This window comes from Xiphophorus couchianus, chromosome 23, assembly GCF_001444195.1.
Source record: "Xiphophorus couchianus chromosome 23, X_couchianus-1.0, whole genome shotgun sequence".
Taxonomy (NCBI): Eukaryota; Metazoa; Chordata; class Actinopteri; order Cyprinodontiformes; family Poeciliidae; genus Xiphophorus; species Xiphophorus couchianus.
The window spans coordinates 6,268,082-6,287,131 of NC_040250.1; the positions used below are offsets into that span (position 1 = coordinate 6,268,082).

Sequence of the window (19,050 nt, forward strand, 5' to 3'; positions counted from 1 at the left end):
ACTGTGGCATCAGTTTTTAGTGGTTTTAAGATTCCTTTTTATCCTTCTCCAAAGTTACACTGCAAAAACACAAAATCTTGCCAAGTATTCTTTTCTCTAGTTTCTAGTGTGAATCTTGTTATACTTAAAATACAACTAAATTAAATTAACTTACAAGTAACTTTTCAGCAAAATGTATGAGTTTGTTTTGAGTAAATAATTCTTGGAATACTGACAAAAATACCAGTTCCAATGGCAGATTATTATTACATGAAAGAAATGTTGTGTTTCAAGTGTAAAAATCTGCCAGTGGGACTAGTTCTAATATATATATATATATATATATATATATACAGTATATATATACAGTATATATACAGTATACAGTATATACATAATACATTTTATAATAAATTTTATTTTACTAAGTATTAACAGTAACAAGTCTTTTACTGAAGAGCCAAATCATCTTTAATTGAATTTATTAAATATAGCTGAATATTAGAAAGCATTTTGTAAGAAAGTGACCCACAACCAGTTATTACAACTGAGAATAAATTTCCCCCAAATTATCTGAAAACTAGATGTTTCTTTTAATACAGCAAACATGCAAAATCCTTTGTTATTTACGCTTTTATTTACGTAATGACGCACTTTTTATCTTATTTTCTCCAGCTAAATAAACACTAAATAAAATCATCTGAGTTTTTCCTGCTGTTATGTCTTAGATAAAGGCATAAAATGTGAGCAGCAGTCCCAGAGATCATATTTATTCATCTCCCATCTCTCTCTTTTCTGTCAGTGTGTGGCCTTTCTCTGTGTTGCATAGCGCGTTGCCGCGGCAACCAAAACAAGGAGATTCCTGACCTCTCCTCAGCACCGCTTTCCACAGGCATCTTTCTCTAGTTTTTGTAGCCACATAATCCATTTTACGTCTGCCAAATCCCCAATTCAGACACTGATGCAGTTTATTTTTCTAAGCGAAGCATTAGATCGTTAAGAGGCGCTTTTCTGTCCCCTCCGAGGTGGAGCAGGAGTGCTGGGCTCCTGGGACTTTCTTTTCATTATTAACTCATCCCTAAGCACACAAGCCTGCTGACGCAAAGCTTGCTCGCATCTCGGCTGCGGGTGCTCGCGTTAGCCTCCGTATTGTCGGACCGTTTGTCATGCAGCTACAGGCTCACCTGTGTGTTTATTTTCTGATGTGAAAGGATTCAGACAACGGAGTCTCTGCAGTGTCTCCTGTTGTCATGCAAAGTCCTCCTGCATGGTGCTAAACCATTTTATGTGTCCCCATCCATCACTGTCAGATTACCCGCAATATGACCTCAGCTCATCGTCAGACTTTTTAATTTTCCCTTTCTTTAGTGCTGTCTTCATTATACGGCCGGTTGATGCTGTGAGGAGGCAGATTAGCAGGTTTACTGCTTTTCTGCAGCGGTGGAGATGCGCTGTTGGCCCAGGAGTTAGAGGAAGACTGCAGTTTCTTCTCTAGCTGTGACGATCTGCAGTGTTCATGCAGCACTTCACCATATATGTGTGTTTATTTCTGAACCCTGGGGGTTTAATTTCCTCCTGTGTTAGGATAAAAAATATAAACCTGGTTCAAATATCTATTAGATATACTTAGTTTGAAAGTTCCCTGGTCTAACATTTATTAAAAATGTTTTCTTTTCTGTAATTTTGCTACATTTCTCGCATTAGAAAACCTCTAAAAATAAGCCAAACTCTTAATAAGATATAATTGAGACAGAACTTTTCTATTAAATTGTTTATTAAATATTTTGTGCAATCAGAATCATTGTTTTTTTAGTATCTTAGGAATATTTGCAAGGAATATTTGCAGTATTTTATTCTAGTTAAACCCCTTTAAAATTTACATAAGATGAGAAAAAATAACAGACAGATTGAAAACAGAAAATTTTTTTCCTTTAAAGAATTTAAATAGCTCAACTTTACAGCGAGTATTAGGGCCACTGTGGATAGAAAAAAAGGAGAACATTTCTGAATTTTCTGCATTTCAAAAGTCAACTTTTTTTTACTTTTGAAACTCAATTTTTTCTAGAAAATGTAAGAAATTAATCTCAAAATCCCAGAGATTTTTCTGTCAAATCTTTGACTTTTCAAATTCAGAAATTTCCACATTTTTATTCCAGAACATCTCTGAGTTTAATCTCAGAATTTCTTAGTTTTTTCTGGCAAATTTTCAACTTTTCAAACTCAGAAATTTTCAAGTTTTTTCTAGATTATTAGAGTTTTTGGGTGGAAATTTACTCCTCTTTTTTCAATATCTACAATGGCCCTAATATGCTTTCAGACAATTGCAACTCGCTATATTTATCACATAGTATGACTTGACATCCAGTAAGTCTGCAGTGTAATAGCGGCAATAAATACTGCCACCTGCAGGTGGGAGTGAGTATCACTTGAATCCAATGTTTTTGGCTATTTGTGCAGAAAATTTGCTGATTTTGTGTGAATTGAATCACGAGAAACTGGAAGGACTGATGAAAATACTACTTATGTAATTAAATTGTGCACGACTGAATTGAGTTCTAACAATAATATAAAATTTCCTGCTTAATTTGAGAGTTCTGTGGTCATTTGCATCCAAAACCCAGCTTTGATCCATTTAGTTTCTCACTCTTGTTGTTTTCTTTTCTTCCGCTCTGCTCTCTCACCCTCTGCCTCCTTCTTTTCTGTTCCCTCCTCAGGCCCGATGCACACGAGAAAATTGTAAATACCTGCACCCACCTCCGCACCTGAAAACCCAGCTGGAGATTAATGGAAGAAACAACCTGATCCAGCAGAAGGCCGCGGCGGCCATGTTGGCTCAACAGATGCAGTTCATGCTGCCCGGAGCACAGCTGCAGCCGATTGTGAGCAGCTGAGAATAAAACACACATGAACGCAGACCAAGACGGATCTAAGATTTCTCTCATACTGTGGTGCTTTTCAGAATACTTAGTTAAAGAATTCTCATTCTGCGCTGCTTTAATTTGCATTAATACTGATGCCTCACCTTTTCTAAATAAATATCCACTTGTTCCTGCATATTCAACAACAGCTGGAGCAATTTGAAGTGTCACACATTTTAATGAAGTCAAATTACTTTATTGGTAAATCGCATGTAGTCCAGAAAGCAAACGGAAAGCCTGGAGAGCTGAAAACTAAGATCATATTGAAAGTTTAATATTAATTTAAGCAAAACATGAAGAAACTTAGGATGTTTCAAAACTAGAACTGCATCGTTCAGAATTGTTTTTTTGTAAAACCTTGAAAGATTTACCTGATTTTGTTTATGTTATTTGTTTAGCTCATGTGAAGTGTGTAACTGCTGTAAAACAGGGTTTAACTTATTGTTTAAGATTTTGTGGTTCTTGTGGGCTGGAAGTTATAAAGTTCAGAACTTTTTTCAGACATGATGAAAAAAGTTCATCGTGCCTTTGTACCTAGTTCATTATACCTAGTAGCATCGTACCTGCGACTAGGTAATCCCACCTAGTTGCAGATTAGGTGAGATTACTTTTCTGATCTGACCTTCACTATGTTTTACTTTTTAGTTTTTTTCTTGAAAACAGAGACTAGAACTTTTTTCTGACACAAGTTGGTAAATTTACACAGATGCAATGGCTTTCTGAATACATCCCACTATTGTGGTATTTACATTTAACAATTTATTTATTAAATGTTTTATACCTAAACCATTAAATATTTTTGTACATTAAGCAGCAAATTTAAACTCCATAGTTCAATGACTCTGCAATAAAAGTTTCTTATTAGTATTTTCAGCCTTTTTGTGAAGGGATTCAGCATGTTTTAGTTTCATTGATGTTGTGAGGAAACAACTTGTTATACTCTGGTCTAAAAAGCTTTTTCCATCTCTGACTATTTTTAAATACCTCACTGTTACAATGATTAATTTTGAGTCTGCTTCACTCAGTAACATCATCTACACCAAAGAGTGGTGTTGTTACATCAGCGTGGCACAGCAATTATCAGTAGCTGCGTTTAACCATTAACCATAAAATTATGCAAATACAAAATACAAGATCTGTAAAATCACCAATTTCCCAAAATGCTGCATATGCAGCTGCCCCAAGAATAAGGGATTTGTGGCTCCAACGCCTGAATTAGATGCCAACGTCTCCTCTGATAGCTGATAAATGATGAACGCTAGCACCATGGCTGAATTATAAACATATATCTCACCCGTCGCTGCCAACATTTTTAATGACTTAACATGTGAACAGTCTCATTCACATGTGTTCCTTACTTAGTGGAAACACCACAATTGTGAAATTATGTTTTTTTTTTTACATTAACAGTATACAGATAAAGATTTGCGCACGTTTCTAATAGAAACACAACAAGTGAGGAGAGTAAATGTTTGAGTTTCTACCCAGGATTGATCAACTGATTTCTCCACAATAATGAACATGTTTATGCAATTTCAGCTGTAGGCTTCTTTAAACACCTGAAACAATCGAAAGCGCTTCATATTCGTTTTGCTTTGTTATTAACGCTGTCTCTGGTTCCTCTTGCTTAAAGACAACCTTTCCAGTGACTCCATCCCTGGCAACGAGCCCCAGCATGGCGTTCAGTCCATATCTGGGCCATATGGGCCCAGCCGTGGGCCTGATGCCGGACCTGCTGCCCAGCACGCCCCTCCTCGTCCCCGGCAGTCCCACCAGCCTCACAGCGATGGGCAACGGCTCCTCGGCGCAGAAGCACACTCGCACAGACAAGCTGGAGGTATGCAGCCCATGTGCAGTTGTTGCTTTTCTAAGTTTAGTCGAAGCTCGATGAAAGGGAGATGTTGACCGGCGTTCCCGGTGGCCCTGCCAGGTTTGCAGAGAGTTCCAGCGCGGCAACTGCACACGGGGTGAGAGCGACTGCCGCTACGCTCACCCCCTGGAGGCCGGCATGGTGGACTGCAGCGAGAACTCCGTCATTGTGTGCATGGACTACATAAAGGGCCGCTGCAGCAGGGACAAGTGCAAGTACTTCCACCCGCCGGCTCACCTGCAGGCCAGGATCAAGGCTTCGCAGCACCAAGCCAGTCAAAACACAGCGCCCGCTCCTTTGGTGAGTTCCTCCCTGGAATGCGACTGGAAATACTCCCTCTTTGTGATCATGCAAGATGTTGAGATATTTTCTACCGTCCTCTAAGATGTTGAGATCTACACTTGAACCTAAGAACGATAGTAACTAGTTTAATTCACTCAGTTACATTTACTTGAGTACCTTTTTGAAAATTAAAAAGTTTTAGGAGTATCTTTACTGCTCTGTATTCTTCACTTTTACTTGAGAAATATTCAAGTTGGGTAGTAAGTAACTAGTTACATTTACTTTGGTTTACTTGGAGTAGCTTTATAGAGAAAAAATACTTTTAGGGGTACTTTTGCTGCTCTGCATTTTTTACTTTTGCTTGAGTGACATTCGGAATTGGATTGTAACTAGTTACTTGTACTCAGTTACATTTACTTGAGTAACGTTTTGGAAAATATGTACCTTTATGAGTATCTTTACTGCTCTGTATTTTTTTACTTTTACTTGAGTAACTTCATTGCAAAGTATCCCTTCTCTTACTTGAGTAAAATGTCTGGATTTTCTATCCATTGTAAGTAATTTCACTGAACGAAGAACAAACTTGTTTTTTTATCCAAAACTTCACCAGACATAGACACACACTTGCAGTTTTTGTTAAAGTTTCATAAGCTTTATTTTGAAAGAAATTTATTTATTTCTAAACATTTTTATTTTGGTGTTAAAATATCAACATTTCCATATACATCATAGTTTGTTATGTCTGATGATGTAATTCTTAAATATCAAATGATTTATGTTTTGATCAGTTACGCAGTTCTTCAGTAACTTTTCTATCAAATACTTTTTTTTACTCTTTTATTATTAATTTCTTGGACATCTACATTTTACTTTTACTTGAGTTAAAATATTTTGAAGTATTGCAACGCTGGAGTAAGATTTTTGGCTACTGTTTATACATTTCTTACTGAAATCGCTCCTCCACTGTATCACTAAATCATAATAAATACTTATACATTTCCAGCACATGCATGTAAACAAGAAACAAAACTTCCTGATCACTGGATTAAGATTATATTGTGTTTTCCTTGTTGTTTTTGTTGCCTAATGCTACATACTAAATTTCTGCTTGCTGGTTCTGTCTATAAACTATTTGACCTGACATAAATCAAAATAGCTAAATATATCTCAGGGTCATGTTGTCGTTACATCCTACAGCAGTTTAATCTCATGTGGATAATTTATTTGTATTTTGCTCATTTTAGTACCTCATGTGGTCATCCTTTTGTGCAGTCAGAAGCAATGCCCCTTTGGAGAATAAAAACTTGCTTTTATTCTCATTTTTATTTGATGTTGGTGTGGTCCTGCATCCATTCAGTTCACATTTTAGGTTGCAGCGCCCCCTTGTGCCTGTAAAAATGTTTACAATCTCAGGAGCCATAGTAGAGACAACAATAAGGGCTTGGAATACATTTTAAGTATTTATATTCTGTACAGACAAAGTCTGTTGAAATCCTTTCTGTCTTTTTCACACTTTATTTGTCCACCTGCCCAGGCTTTAGCTCCAGGCGGCATGCAAACGCTGCCAAAGAGGCCGATTTTAGAGAAGAGCAACGGCGCTGCAGCTGCAGTCTTCAACCCTAGCATGTTCCACTACCAGCAAGCCCTGGCTAACATGCAGCTCCAGCAACCAGCCTTCATCCCCACTGGTGAGTCTTTCAGTGCGGCAACAACATCAGGGTCCACCGGTCATGCTAAAGCAAAAACGTCACATTTGAAAAAAGATAAACCTCTAAATGGAGGAGACGGATATGATATGACTCTGAAAAACTTTGATATCTATAGTATTTTAAGGCAGCATCTCTTTGTAAGTTAACCTGAATTCAAAGTTGAAATAAATTGAAGCTGTAAAACGCGCTTGTCAGCCATAGTAATGGCTAATGGTAATTCTCAGCCATGGTAATTCTCAAACCCATTGGTGAAAAAAAAAAATTCTGATTTCCCAAAAATGTAATCTTCAAGAACAGAAAAATGTGATTAATCAATTAAATCAGTTTATTGCCCCGCCCTACTTAATGGATGCCTGAAGGTGCCAGAATTAAAGCATTAACGTTATGGTAACGTCACGCCGCCGTGTTGGTCAGGAAGGGAGTCTCTGTCCCAGACATGAACGTGTTTTGGTGCTAAATTCATGTATTCACCCTGGAACATGAGGCAAAACATCTGATGATTGGTAACAAGTTATTTTGCACAATTAAATAATTTCTGTACAAGCATAGACTGGAAGGCCACTCAGCAAGGAAGAAGTTTTGAAACGAAAACAGAAGCGCTTGGCCACATTTGTATCAAAACGGGATTGTCTTTAATACAAAGACAATCTCTGAAGTACAGAGGTGGTAGCTTTGTGTTTTACTACAGGAGGGACTGGTGCACTTCACAAAGAAAACTGAATCATGAGGAAAGAACAAAACTTAAAAGGGATCTATTATTCAATATTCACCTTTTTGTAGTTTCATCTGAATCTCAACAGTCTTTAAAAACAGAAATTATTCATTAAAAATGAATTCTCATGCTTTCTTTGGATTTTATAGAGAAATTAGCAACCAGACGCTGTTAATCACATTCAAGCAATTAATTGATTGTCAGTGAATGTAAATATAGAGGCAGTTTGTTCGTCTGAAGTGTTCAGATTTTTCTGAACAGAGTGCCGATGAGGTTAGGCACTAACCAGTAATATGAAGCCATTTCCAAACAATTTGAACATTATAATTTTACAATGAGATAGATTAACATTTATGATAGTTTCCAGTCTTCGCAGGAGGGCATGCACCAGCAGATTGACTCTGAAGTCACACAGTGACATGTTGGACTCTGTAGGTTAAAGCTCAGTAGAGGAAACTTACAAACTGGAGAAAACCTGTTGCAACTGTCAAGCACGGTAGTAGATGGGTGATGATTTGGGCTTGTTTCGTTGCTCCAGCCCTGACCATGAACTTGTCTGTATACCAAAGTCCTGTGGAGTCAAATATGAAATTCTCTGACAGCTGAAACTGACAAGTCATTTAAGCAATAACCCAATGCTGCTAAAAATGAGACTGATGAAGTCATAAAGTAAAACAACTACTTTAAAGACTAAAGGTGCTTCTACTAGCTGTTTAGTTTTATTTTTAATTCTGGTGTTATCTTTGGTAAATGAATTGTCACAGTGAGGAATACACTTTATTCCTACAAGTATTCACTAATCTGCGTTCATGCTGGCCATTCCATTCAATTTTGTGGTTTAATAAGATGTTGGTCGACACTTTGCAGCTATAACATCTTCTGCTGTTTTTGAAAAGGTTTTCCACAAGGTTTTCTGAGTTTGTTTAAAGGTATATCTGACAACGAGGTCTGGCTCACTTTAATTCATCTCCAAGTTACTCTTTTATGCAGACCAGATCATTTCCTCCACATCAGATTCTCTCATTGTCTTTAGTTTGTGCTCTTGTAGGAACATGAAGAGCCCATCCCCAAACTGCTCCCTCAAAGCTGGGAGCATAAAATTCTCTAAAGAAATGTTGGTAAGCTGCTCCTTTGATGCAATGCAGCCGGGCAAGTGCTGCTGCCAGATGAGGCTCGCCCATGGCATTGTCAGACTGAAGCAAGCTTTGTCATGCCAGGGAACACTCCTCCATTCTTCTGCAGTCCAGAGCCTCCAAACTTTAATGACTTGATGACGTAAGGGTTGGATTGAGCAGCTCATCTGAAGACCCCTAACTAACACCACTAACAGCTGGAGCTGAAATATTTAGGGTGCATTCACACCAGCTCTGTTTAGAAAGTCTAGAAAGTTCGGTTTGTTTGTGGAGGTTTGAATGCACAAACTTTAATTTGGGACGAACAACCAAACTCTGGTCCGTCTAAAAACCTCGGTCTCGGTTTGGTTGAAGTGAACTCTGTTTGGTATGTAAGAACGCTAAGCAGACCGGAAACCGCTCCTAAGGCAGGAAGTGGACTACAGCGCCAGCCGGGCATTCTGGGTAATAACAACCAAAACAAACATTGAGTCTAGCGCTAGCAGGAGAAATTGCTTGTAGTTTTTTACCAAAGACAAAAGAGAAATCCCACAACTGCAAAATTCTGGTGCTACTCCATTTTTGTTTGCATTTCTAGAAGAAGAAACTGTCTTCTTTAGAGGTCTTGTGTTGTTTCCTTCGTTGGGTTTTGGTGCAGCGCCCCCACAGGCGAGCAGGGGAACAGGTCTTTCAAAGTGTTCGGTTGGTTTGACACAGTGCAGTGATAAAGAGAACCACACAAACTAAAATTGTAACAAATATTGCGCTTTTGGTTCCCAATGGAAATGAATCTTCATGAAAACACCGTAACTAGCGATGAGATTTCACAACTGGACTTGTTGCACATCCTGCATCGTATGATAATCATCACTATAGTTAACATATGTTCACACAGCAGACAAATATGACGCATATCCAACTTTTTCACAGCAGTTTGAATGGTTCAATTCAATATTTTCACTGCCCAAAAAATCTGATTTTTGCCATTTCCATGTGTAATACTAAATTGGATACTTATCTATTTGTTTTCAGATCTGATTGTAGATGTTCTGACTGTCTGCAGTCTGAATTAAAGTTCCCATGTTTTATCTTATCTGACTTTACATAACTGACATGAGACATGCATCATAATTCTGCACCAGAAGAAGCCAAACAGATCATCTTTACATTGTCTTTTAGCTGAAAATCTGTATTTTTAGTGGCTCTTTTCCATATTCATACCCAGTTCATTGAATACAATTATCAGATTCTCCAGTCTGATCAGATTGTATGGTCGTGTACCTCCTTGTTGGGTTAACTATTTGTTGGTTAGTATTTTATTTGATAAGTGGTTAGCTAATGAAATATGTATTTTTCTTTCTCTTCTTTTGTTTGCATGTCTCCTGATATCCGTTTAAATTCATCTTCATCACTTTATATCCCATGATTTTATTTTTTTATTTTATTCTGCACATTTTGCCATGATAACCATATCATACCTGTTCCTCCTCCTTCCCTTCCCACATTCCCCGTCCTCTGTCTTTTGTCTGACTCGCCTGAATTAAAGTTCCCATGATGCACGGTGCCACCTCCACTGTTTCGTCGGCCTCGACCCCCGTCACCAATGTTCCTTTCGCTGAATCCGCCGCCTCGAATCAGGTTTGCTCTTTCATTTCAGTTCTGTTTTATTTTAGCTTTGTAGCTCACTGTCTCTTTTTATTTAGTTAAAGAAACCATCTGCTTGTACTGAGTTCTGTTCACATTTCATCTGTCGTCCCTTTTTAGTCTTTTGTCAGACGAGCCAATTAAAACAGGAAATTCTTAAAGTGGGAAACTATTTTATGAGGAAGTCTCTTAGATTTTTTTTAACCACACCACATCTATCTTACTCTGTGACCTAACAGGGTTTCATTAAACCTCAACAGAAACATTGCTCATTTTCTCGAGAAATGACATCTTTTAGTTGACGTAGACTTTCGATTCTTTGCTTCATCTTATCAAGATTTGCCTAAATTTAAAGTAACAACCTGAATCTTAACTCTTGAATGATTCTCTTTGTTCAAAATGTTCTCTAAAAATCTCCCAGTCCTCCACAGAAAATGTCTATTTTAGCTGAGGTTGTGTGTAGTTTTATTTGGAAATAGGAAAAAGTGAAAACCAGGTAGCATTTTCTTTCCACTACCTCGTGTCTGTGGCTGATTATGACACAAAATCATAAGAAAATACATTAAGGTTTGTCTTTGTAACATGATAAAATCTAAAAAAAAATTCAACTGAATGAAATACTTTTGCACGGCACTACACATTGTCTCTTAAATAAAAGTAGCATCATTTCCAAAATGGATTTTTATTTTTATCTGCCTGCTTATTTACTTAAAATAATTTCTAAATCTAAAACTATATTATTGTCCAAATGTTTAAGGATGAGATGTACGTTACCACATTTTTTAAAGCGTTCTTGATCTATATTTCTCCAGGTTTTCTGAAGATCTTTCAAGAGATTTCTTGGAAGTTTGACAATCATGTCCTTTTATCTGACATTATTGTGAGTAAGCTCTGACTACTTATATAAAAAGAGGAAGTGTAACTAAGGGCCGTCATCCTTCCTCATCTTTCTGTCAACCATCGACTGTATGCCAAGATTTTAGCCAAGAAAAACAAAATTTTAAAGTAATGTTCTTCTTACAACCTGCCTTTAATAAGACCCAAAAATCCTGTTTAACATTAACTAAGTCATCTGTTGTATGTAAGCAAAAGTGACTCATCACTTGAGTTTTTGGCATTTTTATGCTTGACTTAATTCATTTTACAAACCAAAAAAAAAAATTGGTAAATGCTCATGTACTGGACTGAACATGAATAAAACAAAATAGCTAAAGTAATACATAAGAAAAGATCTATAAAAATATGAACACCACTAAAAATCCAAAGCGTATCAGTCAAAAAGCACAAGTCACTCAGATTTGGTTGAAAAAGTCATAATTATTAACTTATAAAAGTCGTCTGTTCCACTCTTGACTCTGACTGAACATCCAAACAGATTTCTCTACAGACATTGCTGTCAATTCTCCACAAAAGGCGATCACTATTAGTTGTGCTTTATTTTTATTAGCTTCCTTTGTTTGTGTAATGATTTTGTGACAATCCTGTCAGCTCTCGTTCCTGTAAAGACTTTTAAAATTGATCCATAAATGGCTCCGTCCATTATCACTTCCATGAAAAGATTTGCTGCTGTGTCACGTTTAAGTTCCTCTTCTGCGCATGTGGGTCGCTTTGGGGTCGTAAAACATTCACACAAAAATCTGATTAGTCGCATCATTCAGCAGTATGAACAATTATGCAAAAAAATGAAAAATCTGATTTCAGCAAAATCTTGGAAGTAAGCATCAAGACCTGCTGTGTGAACGTAGCCAGAGTTCAGAGCGGTGTGCGGTTCTTTGGTTCTGCCACCGTGACTGCTTGGTCTCATTGTATCAAGTTTTATGACGTATTACTTTGTCGATATTCCGCGAATGTAAAAAAAATCCCCACAATTTCACAGTTGTGGTGCTTCCATTAAATAAGAAATACAAGTAAAATGACTCATGAATAAGTTTATTCAAGCGATAAGTCATTAAAAAAACCATCATCTTCCTACCACTTCCTGTCATCTTCTTCGTCTTTTCCGGTTGCTGATCATGTGACTCGTGTGATGCGACAAAAAGACACTAATTTTGATACAGCTGACAAACCGCCTCCTCCTAGCTCAAAACCTTTTTATCAAAAACTTGATTTTTATTAAAATTGCCATGTCTCCATTAAGCAAATTTAATTTTGTAATTCCAATTTGCGCAACTAAAAGCTCAATGGAAACGCATTGGTGCACTTGCAGGAAACCAGCCAACACCTGTATGACCACCAGATGCAGTTAAAGCTTCACAAATGCACATAATCACTAAATCTCATTGCTCCCAATTTCTTTGCTTTCTGCTTCTTTCAGTAGACTCCTCCGAGCTTCTGACCCCTGACCCGGTGGAGCTGCAGTGCGTTCCCATGGAAAACCATTTCTGCCCCGTCCCCAAACTGCTGGTGGCGGCTCCAGTGGGAATAAACTCAGTAAGCCTTTCACGAAACCCCAGTTAGAGTCCCTGAAAACCTGCAGCTCTGCAGCAAACATGTGCCTCGCCCACAGTGCGCACCGACCGAGTGTCAGTGTGAAACTTCTTATACAATGTTTATAAAATAAAATTTAAAAAAAGCTGCAATGGTTCACGCAATACGAGCCTGAACTTAAAGCTGCTTCACTGCAGCCGTAACGATGCATCCTGACGTGATGAGCAATAGAGCTCCCTCGTTCTGACAGCCATACACACACCACACCTTAAACGTGCGCACACACACACGCACACACACATTCAAGACTAAAAGCCCTTTATGGGTTGCAGCCATTACCTGAGGCAGCCCAACACACCTGACCGATCCAAAGTAAGAAAAGTTCATTCTGGATACTCAGAACATTGGAGCTGCAAACGGACCTGCTGCTGGTCTTCAACCATGACTTGTTTTAAAAATGAAAGAATGTTTCATAACATGTGAACATTTATGTTTCAAGACGACTACAAATCTAGTATGTGTTGTACCATGTGTTGTGTATCATTCAGTTTATTCTCATCCGATGCCTGATGAAACGTCAGAAAGAAGCTGTTAATTTGTTTGTGCCTTTGAGTTTTTCCTGCTGAGCTGCAGAGAAGACCTGGTTTCTAAAAAGGATTAAAAAAAAAAACTAAACAGCAACAATTAAAGAGATGTCCACATGTGAAATTAAAGGCAATACCAATTTCAAGTTTGCTGCATATCAGCGAGTGGCTGCTAACAAGGGACGATTGTATTAAACAGTGAAGGTGTTAACAGTTGGGTTTCAGGAATTTGCGGGATTCAAAGGTTTTTGCCTGATTTTAAATATTGTTATCTGGATTAAAGCACCAAATGAGGCATCATTAAACATGTGAAATTAGGTTGCATTCAGTATAACTTAAAGAGGCAGATAGGAGGTTTTTAGACCCCCTTCACACCAGATTAAGACCAGCCTACAATAAAACATTTGGGACAAAATTCAATCCAGGGCCGGTCCTAGGTTTTTTGGAGGGGGCCTAAAGCAAAATGTGATTTGGGGGCCCCTTAATATTACAGGCATTTCAATACAGATTTGGTGTAATCTGGGAGAGAAGACAGAGTTTAATTCTCTGACCTTTAATTCAATCTAGGATAATTATATCATTACTATTTACGGACAAACAGAGCTCTAACAGAAAGCAAAAATTTGAGGAAATGGTGCTTACTATGAAATTAAAATGAAAGCAAAAACATTATTAATAAACAATTATTACTTGCGATATACCTAACATTTACTATTTCATAAAAGTTAGAGTTTGTTAGCAAAAATCTCATCCAAAATGCTAACATGTGTTCATCGATATCGACAGTGTGAGCTTTGAGGCCAAATTTGTACCAATGTTTAGTTTAAATTGGAGCCAGCAACAAGCACAAATGAGAATAGACACAATTTGGAGGTGGTGCGCCCCTTGTCACAACTGGCTGCAGTAGTATAGTGAAGAAGCCTATTTGCTAGCAGGAATTGGTTGTAGCTAGTGATACACTTTTCTGCCAATAGTGTCACAATAACGCTGATGATTTTAACCATCATGTTCTTAATTATATCCTCCTTATCAATCCCACAATACTGAACGTTGATGTCCGATCTTAGTCCAGCGTGAAGTGGGGATTCGGACTTTGGTCTTGAAAAACAAACTGCCTTAAATAATTATTGCCGGATCTATTCTGTTTGTGGGGTTTTATAGTGCAACAACTAAAAAGAAAGGGTTTGTTTGTTTTCATTCTTTCAGTATTTGATTTAACGAACTCATAATTGTTTCTGTCTTCTACATAAATCTTATAATAAATTGATTATAATCCTGAGTCAGCTCAAATATTGCAAACTGTTAACACTGACACCTTTTCTTCCCATCTGATGTCAGCCATTGCACAAGGCGGAAGCTGGATCTGTTTCCTAATGTTGTGCCTAAAGTCTGTATATGCAAGAAGTTGCCCATTTATCGCAATACCCAAGTTAATTCATACAAATAATGTGCAAATGTTGAACGCAGAGATCCATCTTAAAAAAGAAATTTCTTTGTGGTACTATTAGTTTCATGCTGCTTTTTAAATAAATAAGTGGCACAAGATTTATTGTTTAAAGGCACTTCAGGGAGAAATCTTAGAACTTGAAAATGTCGTGTCCGACTTTATATCATCACCTTTTCTACTGCTGTGTTCTTTCTGTCAGAAGTCATCAGAGTTGATGATAAGAAGAGGTAGAAAATGGAAGAAATAAATCAGACTTTAGGGATAAAAAAAAAAATACAAACACACCTGTTATTTTCACTGAAATGAACTGCTTTCTTTGTTGTGAGACTGAACTTGGAAAAGTGGGCAGTAAGCATTTTCATTCAAGTTCAAATGTGCCTCTTTCAAGTCTCCTTAAACCATCACTGTCGAAACACTGTAAGAACTACGAGTGCTCAAAGATGCATCGCTCATTTAGTACATTGTTAATGTTGTACGAAACCACGTCTAGTTTCTTCTCAGAGACAGCTGTGCTGTCTTATTGTCAGTGTAATAAATACATAAACCAGTGAGGTGAGTGGTGGAGGTCAAATGTGAGAATATTAATTTCACACAGATTTAGTTGGTTTTAAGTGCTGCAGATGTTCCAGCATTTCCATTTTAGAATAATGTTGATGTGTTGTGAATGTACCTAATGCAAAAAAACTATACATGTGCCCCCCTGAACAACAGGCATGCTGAAATGTTACTATCACCATATATAAACTATTTCAGAGGTACCATGATGATACTGTGTTACGATGTATAGAAATGTATGTATTGTTATATAGATTTATATTTAATGTCATTACGTGGTGTGGCTACAAACAGAAATATTTTTCACCTTTAGAAAATTTAGATCAGAGTTGTGCTGTTTGAGGTGCAAATGCAGCAGAAAATAATTTCTTTAGAGAACACTAATTATAAAGACGTAAACAGGTTATGTATCTGTAAGAAACTTTTTTTGGAAACGTGTCCAAAGTTTATTTCTGTCAACTCACACGTCTCTCTTTGAACTTTGCTTTGCAGGTCAGACTTTAATTAAATGTTTAATTGCCAAAACTAAGACTACATTTAAATGTGAAGTTGTGGATGCTCAAAAACTTACATGCGTCTATACAAAATTATGTATAAGTCTAAAACTTCATTTCAAGCATGTTTTCTTTGGTTGGTCCCATATTTAATGGAGCTTGTTTTTTCTATCTGTTTTTAATGTGGGAAAAGGTGCACTAAAAACAAATCTACATATTTGATAGAAAAAGAGAAAGTCAATGTGGCACACTTTTTTCTAATATAAAATTCAGTTCATGCAGCTCTGCAGCTTTCACATTCTCCATTCATTAATTTTTTCATTTTTATTCTTTCTTTTCTTTTCCCGTCTTATGAGGCAGATGACAGAGAAACTGCAGAAAAACTGCAATTTCCTTCTGATTTTTAGCCCATAAACACTGAATGATCCTTATTAGTTTCCCACATTTACATTTGACAGAGAAACACAAACTTTCAGTAAAAATGTTCAGTAAATGTTTCTAATTTTTAAATAATATGTTTTAATTTACTTGGATTAAACTGACCTTAAGCTGTCAAATTGAACAGTGTCTTCTCAGCTCTATAATGATGATATTTTTATTATTTGAGGAATAAAACGCACTTACTAAAGTAAATAAAAAGCACCCTCCACAATTGTTGAGACCTGTGTTAAAAGATGTCACAATTTTCAACTAGAAACTTTAGAAAAATTATTCCTTTAATTTAAGTGCTTTTAGTTTTTTAACAGTCACTATTATTTTTACCTTTATGATTTCCTATGAAATAGCTGTAATTTGTTATTTTATATATTTTTAAGTCAGTTAAAAACATATTTTTTGCTGATGTTAAAATGACCAGTGTCACTTTTAGCCACTGTTTAACATGGGAAAGACAAGAGAACATGCCGCTCAAGTGAAGTTGTTGTGTATTGGAAGAAGACAGGAATGGCTACAAGAAAGTAGCTTTTCTCCTAAATTAGCTCATATTTACTGTCAGAAAAATGGTTAAACGTTGGAAACACTTGGATTGATGACAAGTCACAGGACAGTAAAGAAGATAAGAAAATCCCCAAAGCTCACTGTTTGAGGAAATCAGTACATTTTGGCCTCACAAAGTCTCCAAAACGAGGATTTACTTCAAGGATTTTGTGCCAATAATTGTGGCTGGTGCTGCAAGTCTGCACAGCGAATCAAACTGGATGTACTTTACAAGCCTATTACCTCAAAATGAGCAGTTTAATCTTTTCATAGATCATTCTGAAGTAAACAAAAACAGCTGAGAAAAACTGATTTTCATGCCAAGAAAGTAAAAAACTCACTCCTCTTGCTAACCTAACTTCAGACTACCTTCACTGACTTCAGTTTCTTGGGGTCTTGCTGTATTTCTTTCCAATGATTCATCTTGAATGACAAAACATCAAATGAAATATTAAATATAGACTGCTTGAATTTACTACTTGGTGATCTACTTTTCTGACCACCATTTGAAGCTGTGACACATTTAAATAAATGTCACCCCTTATATTTTAAAAACTAATTCACACCAAACTGCAAAATAATATAAATGAAAAATCAATGGCAAGAAAATGACAACATGGCTACCTTTCTATTATCATATCATTTTTATTCTTATAAACTTAATTACCTGTTTTATTTGAGAAAAGGAATGTCTAATTAGCTTGTATTGTGCTTGAACATTTTATATAGACCGCTTAAATCCTTGTGATTTCCAAAGTCAGGTCAGGTTTTATTTTGTTTGCTTTTGTTGACCATAAATGTTTGTCTTCTTGTACATTATGGTTTTTTCAGAAACAAGAAAGGACTTTTAAAGCAAACACGTTTCTGTCAGCAAGGTAAAGAGGCTTTTTGGACAAACTGTAAAGTCAAACTAAATCACCTTCAGCAAACCAAACAGTCTGTCGCTGCAGAGCTTTTGTTGGCAAGTTGTGTTTCAGTTTGGGCCAAAAATAGTCCAGAAGTCTCTTGATGTTGATGTCCAGCTGTGCTGGGTGATGTCAGTCCTGACTAACATGTACAAGAATGTGTAATGTTCACCTCGTTTGCACTTATGTACATAAATACTCCAAATTTATTTTGAATAATACAGATAAAAGAGATGATTAAAAATAACCAATCAGCGTATTGTTAGCGGTGTGTCTATTGTTTTATTACAGTGTGAAAACAATTGAGGTATCTGTCCTTTTGTTTGTGTGTTGGTGATGACACGCATTAAACTGTGTCAACTGTAAACTGTGTTTGGTTTGCTCCGGAGAAATATTTCTTTCATTATTCCCTAACATTGAAAAGAACAAGTGGATAACCACAAAGTCTGCAATAACTTTAGGAGATCAGTGCCATCTTTGCCCTTAAGTCCATGTCGTTATTTACAACATGTAGGAAAATCACCTCCTGAAGCTGAAAATAGCCAGAAGGAAAGAAAAAAATAGGATGAGCAGAAAGAAAATAAGAGGAGAGCGTGTGCCGGATGTGCTTACAGGGTTTAAATTTGAAATTCTGATTTTACTTCTGCATAAGCATTCTTACACAGACATGATTTTATCAGAAACTGACATGTCAAGCGATTGCGTTGCTATTGGAGCGAGTGATTTTGTTGCCATGGCTCCGGTCCATGTTGTGGATTGATTGAGTCATGCAGCTGAATTGGTTCACAGCTCTGCGACTGTTCAGTGTTGAAATGGATCTCTGATCCAAGCAAACTCCCTGAAGCTTCAATGGTTCTTTTCATACACTCAGCCTCTTCACCCTGGGGCTTTTTTTTGTTATTTTTACCACTTACAGGTGAATAATTTCTCAAGTTTATGTATTGTCTGTTTGCTGTTATTGTGCCTTCATAGTACAAAGTGTATTTTTTTGTTAAATTCACAAACAACGGTAAACTGAATGTGTGTATGGGTGTTTTTTTTCTAAGTCTTGTCTGTGCATCATCGCGTTTTGGTATAAGTTGAGTACAAAAATCACAGACTGAATGTCGGCCTGTTGGAGACGAAGAAGGCCTAAAGCTGTTGAGGACTAAGCCATAAGAAAATCTTTCCCGGACGCTTTAGGACAGACTGACTGCTGTTTCTAACTCATTTATTGTTTCATTCGGCTTTCTGCTTGTGGTGCTTGTATGTGCTGCTGTGCTCCACGCAAATTTACTTTGCACTGTATAGGTATTGAGAGTTAATGTGCCTATAATCAGTTCTGCTGTTTCTGTTTGACCTTAAATAAAACACATCATGGTAATCCTCTTGCAGTCTTGTGGTTTTCACTGTTTATCTGCTTGCTTTACATGCAGATGATCTGATATTTACAGCGCT

The 19,050-nt window shown here is 36.9% G+C and overlaps 1 protein-coding gene across 5 annotated transcripts in view; it reads left to right on the forward strand.

Annotated features, from left to right (window-relative positions):
• Positions 1–18,976, forward strand: part of mbnl3 (muscleblind-like splicing regulator 3) — a 32,897-nt gene extending 13,921 nt beyond the window's left edge. For 3 of the 5 annotated variants that reach the window (XM_028008234.1, XM_028008236.1, XM_028008235.1), the window contains exons 3-7: positions 2,694–2,858; positions 4,531–4,734; positions 4,828–5,067; positions 6,584–6,737; positions 12,541–18,976. In XM_028008234.1, the coding sequence (XP_027864035.1) occupies positions 2,694–2,858; positions 4,531–4,734; positions 4,828–5,067; positions 6,584–6,737; positions 12,541–12,683 (906 nt within the window). In that variant the 3' untranslated portion in view covers positions 12,684–18,976. Of the gene's footprint in view, positions 1–2,693; positions 2,859–4,530; positions 4,735–4,827; positions 5,068–6,583; positions 6,738–10,128; positions 10,221–12,540 lie in introns of all 5 variants that reach the window. The other 2 variants (XM_028008239.1, XM_028008238.1) reach the window with 2 other exon arrangements.
• Positions 18,977–19,050: the final 74 nt, after the last annotated feature.